At 55.6% G+C, this 5082-nt stretch overlaps 1 protein-coding gene across 2 annotated transcripts in view; it reads right to left on the bottom strand.

The window, feature by feature from the left end:
* Positions 1 to 663: 663 nt before the first annotated feature.
* The window catches only part of FIS1 (fission 1 (mitochondrial outer membrane) homolog (S. cerevisiae)), a 13992-nt gene continuing 9573 nt past the window's right edge, over positions 664 to 5082 (bottom strand). The window contains exons 1-5 of one of the 2 annotated variants that reach the window (XM_010854338.1): positions 4209 to 4360; positions 3200 to 3332; positions 1855 to 1931; positions 1299 to 1404; positions 664 to 970 (exon numbers count right to left, since the gene is read on the bottom strand). In XM_010854338.1, coding sequence (XP_010852640.1) covers positions 873 to 970; positions 1299 to 1404; positions 1855 to 1931; positions 3200 to 3332; positions 4209 to 4253 — 459 coding nt within the window. In that variant the 5' untranslated portion in view covers positions 4254 to 4360 and the 3' untranslated portion in view covers positions 664 to 872. Of the gene's footprint in view, positions 971 to 1298; positions 1405 to 1854; positions 1932 to 3199; positions 3333 to 4208; positions 4361 to 5082 lie in introns of those variants that run through there. The other variant, XM_010854337.1, reaches the window with a different exon arrangement.

The following is a 5082-nucleotide window of genomic DNA, read 5'->3' as shown; positions in this document are numbered from 1 at the left end:
ATGAAGTGAAGCAAGACAGGCCCAGGCTGAGCCTGGCACAGGGTGACGGGTGTGAGGCCAAGTCGGCTGGGTGGAGACTGGGTCCCGACCTTCCTCTGCAACTGGGATGTCCTGGGTTCCTGACCTCTTCCATGACCTCTGCCAACTCCATGCCAAATGCTCGTTTCCTCGCCCCCGGCAGTCCCCCCGCCCCTTAAGGAGAGGGACAGGGAGGAGGAAGGGGAGGACGCAGGACAAAGGGAGGGAAGGGTGGAGGTTTTGGAGGAAGCTGAGTGGGGCCTCCCTGGTGTGGAAAACTCCATGCTGAGAGGCAGCTGAGTGGGTCAGAGGAGACATCAGTCTCGCCTGTCCCTTCAACTCTGCCCTTCCCGCCTCTGGTCACTGTTTTTTGTCAGGATTCTAAGGCTGTGCAAAGGCCACGTCCCTATGCTGGCCTGCCACTGCTCAAGGACATGGCTAGTGGTGGGGGAAGGAAGGAAGGGTGTGGGGTCTGGGCAGCTTGGTGGACAAAGGAGAACCCCACAGCAGCCTCCGGGGTAGGAGTAGGAGGGTGCAGAGCAGGAAGGGCCCATGTGTGACCCCCGTAAGCTTAGTCATATATTCCATTTTCTGACCTCCTGGGCCCAACCAAACCCACCCCTTTCTCAACATGGACACAAGAGGTTCCCAAGCCCAAGTCCAGTTTTATTTACACTCATCTCCAAGCGCATGATTTGGGGATAGGTGACAGGTCTCAGGGGAGAGGGTGACGGCCACAGAGGACAGGGATGGGTGCAGGAGAAGAAAGGGATGGCCGGGGGGGTGGGGCGCTCTTCCAGTGTCCTCCATGGGCTCCCACGTGTCCCTGCACAGACGTAGGGATGCCGTCTCCTTCAGGATTTGGACTTGGACACAGCAAGTCCGATGAGTCCAGCCAGTCCCGCCACGCCCAGGGCCATGCCTCCAACGATGGCCATGCCCACTAGTCCATCTGGGGAGAGGAAAAGGGAGACTGTCACGAGGCCAAACCCAGTCCCTGTGGCGACCTGGGCTACCACCTCACAGCCTGCTGCTCCTTGGCAGAAGACGTGCCTGTCTCCCTGGAGTCCTGGTGTGAGGGCCCCTGAGGGCCGGGGAAAGAAGAGGGTTTGAGGAGGAACTGCCTGGAGGGCACCATCTGAAGAGAGACCAGAAGGCCCAGGCACGGGGGACAGAAGAGAAGTTAACAGAGTGGAGAGGGACCCGGGGATGCTGGGGGCCAAGGAAACATGAGGGCAGGGAGTGGAGGGAGGCAGAGGGGAAGAGAGGACGGCCTTCACCTTTCTTCATGGCCTTGTCAATGAGCCGTTCCAGTTCTTTGGCCTGGTTGTTCTGCGGCTCTGTCTGCAGCAGCCCTCGCACATACTTCAGGGCCTTTTCATATTCCTGCACTCAGGGAAAACAACACACCCTCCCTCAGAATTCCATCCCTCCGCCTGCCCATCAGAGGGGCCTTCTCTCCGCTGGCCCTGGGACTCCTCCCTCTCCCTCCACCCCCTCCCTCGCTCCAGCCCCACCCAGAGGAGTAGAGTCCACAAACCACCCCAACTGTGTGGGGGTGATAAGCTGAAGGAGATAACAGCCCAAGGCTTGGGGCTGCACCCCAGTGCTGACATCACTTTGCTCCCCACACCCTAGGCACCCAGATCCTCTGTCTCTCGCCTTCCCTTAGTGTCCTGGCCTGCTTTCACCTTGCACCTCTGTACCCAACACCACCCCCTGCCTACTACCCTCTTTGGCCTGGGCTCTACCCTGGAGGAGAGAGATGAGCGGGTGCTTGGCCATCCGGGTGGGCGGGGGTGGAAGGGAGTGGGAGAAGGAAGCGCTCTGCTTTACCTTGAGCCGGTAGTTCCCCACGGCCAGGTAGAAGACGTAATCCCGCTGCTCCTCTTTGCTCCCTTTGGGCAGCAGCTCTGGGGAGTTGGGAGGAAGGAAAAGGGTAAAAACCCCTTCTCTTCCTTCTTAGTGCCCGTGTCCCAGACACCCCCTCCACTCCCTAAATTCACTGTCCTGAGCCTCCACTTCAGCTCCAGTCACTCCGGGCTTCCTAGCCAGACCCTAGCCACACCCAGCCATCACTGAGGTGTATGCAGCCCACATATCAACACTCCAGTCAACTCTGGTTCATCCAAGTGAACTAAAAGCAAATCAGGGCACTGGACAAGCCAAAGGCATCTCTATTCCAGTTGCTTGCTGCCCAGACTAGTGTTCAAAATAAGTTTTCACACCTTCTCTTTTTAAAAAAACAGCTCCAAACTTGCCTTCAACTACCCCTCCCTGAAAGATCCCACCTAACTTTCTAAGGTCAGTGACTTCCCATAAGGTTACGTGTTCAGCTGTACTCTGTGCACTAGAATTTGTTGCTAAGTTGGCAGGTGTTTATACAGCTTCCCAAGCATCTGTCTGTCTCCTCAACTAGACTGGCAATGTTTAGAGACCACTTCTCCAGCTGTGTCCTACTTCTCAGGAAACCTGAGAAATACACAAACGGAGGCTGAGATGGTTTGCATTCAGGAAGATTCTTACTTTTATGGATTTACAACAGGCATCTTTGGCTAGTATAGTGATTGTTTATACACCATTACTTGACCAAGAGAAAAGGGGTACAGAGAAATTTAAAGGTCAAGTATTGTGGCCTCTGACAAACGGTGACCTATCCAAAGTTAAAGGAAACAGGATTCTGATCAAAAAAACACCATCTGCTCCCAGGTTTTGAGGATGGTCTTCTGGACTTCTACACGACTCCCCCCAAAGGTTTTCAACAATAGCTGCTAAATAAGCAACATGGTGAGGTGTGGGGGCAGACATGACTGGGACACAGGAAGACAGGAGCTTCTGGTCCCAATTCAGCCATTAATTAACCAGCTGTCTGACCTGAGACCAGTCACTTTCCTTCTGTCTAGACGACCAGATCACCAAAGTCCCGCGGGGACTGACATGCTATGACTGTCTGGCAAAACACCAATGAGGTAGCAAGTAGCCAAAAGCACACTGGGAGAAGTCAGACTAAGTATAGCCCTTTCCTGCAGTGAGTTTACTGGAAGATAACTGTACTCTGAGATCCCATGTTGAAAAAGGACCCCCACACTGGAGATGGAAGGAGCAAACCAGGCCAATGGTGGCAGAGGATGACGATGGCAAGTTGGGAAGGGGCGTTTGGGGAGTCAGCCTAGCACCTCACCCTCCAGCAGAGCAAGGCCTTTACGGATGTCGTCGTTGTACTTGCTTCGCACCAGGCACCAGGCATATTCAAACTGCGTGCTCTTGGACACCGAGCCTGCTGCCTTCTCAGACTTAAATTTCCTTTCAAATTTCTGCCACAGGAGAGGAGAGGAGTCATTTAGAAGCGAAGGGGGCAAGCCGAACTCTAGCAGGACCTGGGTGTCCCTGTTACCCATCTTCTCCTTTGCCACACCCCCCCGTTCGGGTCTTGGGGTACCCGACCATGGGGTACCCCAAGTCCTGCAATCTTCATCTCTGGGACCCAGGCATTCCGCTTCTTACTGCCGGGTCGTCTCCTTTGTCTCCTTGCACCTCCCCTCTCTGCTTCCCTCCCCCTAGTGGTGCCGAGTGGAGATGCCACCTGGTGGCGGCCCCAGGCACCGCTCCCGGAGCAGCTGACCCTGGGAGGCTGGCCTGAACAGTAAACAGGCTGTCAGAACAGCTCAACAACAGACCAGCCCACGCGGCCCCTCGTCGGAGACTGCTTCTCTCAGCCCCACCCTGCCTAGTCTGGACCCTATCTTATCTGAAGGAAAAAACCGTAATAAACCTGCCTATTTCCTGTTAGAGCTACAAAGATTGAGACATCCCCTACAAGGGACTTAGCGCTGTGCCGGATTGAGTAATACGTGAAACTTTACGGTGGTCGCTGTGTTCCCCCGCCACTGAAGAAGCACTTAAAATCAAGTGCCCGCATCCTGACCTCGAGCTTCTGAGAGAACCTAGCACCCGTCAGACTCCAGGCCCCGAGTCTGAGGCGTGGTGGCATAGGAAACTACAACTCCCATTAGGCTCTGGGGCAAAGTGGAACCTCTGGGCAAGAGCCGAACGCTACTGGGGCTGCCGGGAGCCGTAGTTCGGCTTCTCTAGGCAAAACTGATGCTGGGAGGAGAGTCTGGCCCCTACCCCTCTCCTCAGGACCCGCCCCTCCGAATCTTCCTTTTCCCTCCCTCGGAGCCGGGCCTCACCAGCAGGTCCTCCACAGACACCAACTCGTTCAGCACGGCCTCCATGGCCGCCGGCCCCGCAGGTCTCACAACTCAGACGCTACAGTGCCACTTTCTCCATGGCCCATTGACAGGGGCGGAGAGCAACTTCCGGTGTCCGGCGGAAGCGGAACCGCCCTTCCCTACGCAGAGCCAATCGCTCCCCGTAGCCGCCGCCGAACCCGCCTCCGCCTACCGCCGCCGCGGCGCGCAGCTGGGGTCACTGATGCGCACGCTCCGACAGATCCCTCTCTCTCTCACCAGAGCCCGCAGGCCGCGCACGGCGCCTGGCCACTCCTAAAGTTGGTCTTCCTGGGTACCCTGCAAGTGCCTCCGTCTACAGAGGCTACCTCAGTAAAGTACGAGACTGTGTCTTGATGGTTAGCCCCCAGACTGAAAACAGCGTAAAGAGAAGGTGGGGATCTGGGCATGGATCCCGTAATTTTAGATCTAGTCTAACCCTCTCTTTTCCTCCCGTCCCCCGCCCCCCACCTCCTTGCTCCCAGATATCTAGGACCCTAGGGGCTACGTGACTTTTTAGTGCCTGCAAGAAAATCATAACTCGTACCAGGGTTTCCAGGGCCCGGGCGGACTTAAAATGCAAGAGCAAAGAAAACTAGATCTGTCAACCGTAAACCAGAGACTGGAATACATACTAATGGGGGATGCTATTAATGGGAATTTAAAGAAAAGCTGTTGCCTCTGCTTGCACAGAAGGTCCAATATTTTAAATATTATTTAATAAAGCATCCTCTGGGTGTACTCAAGGGGGAAAGGCCCTTCATGTGGGGTCATGGGCATTAAGGCGCTTGGAAGTGAGAAGCAACAAAACATGGAAAGGCGAAATGCTGCATGG

This window comes from Bison bison, unplaced genomic scaffold, assembly GCF_000754665.1.
Source record: "Bison bison bison isolate TAMUID 2011002044 unplaced genomic scaffold, Bison_UMD1.0 scf7180017864340, whole genome shotgun sequence".
Classification (NCBI taxonomy): Eukaryota; Metazoa; Chordata; class Mammalia; order Artiodactyla; family Bovidae; genus Bison; species Bison bison.
Note: the sequence above shows the minus strand (reverse complement) of the source record. Positions and strands in the feature narration are given on the sequence as shown.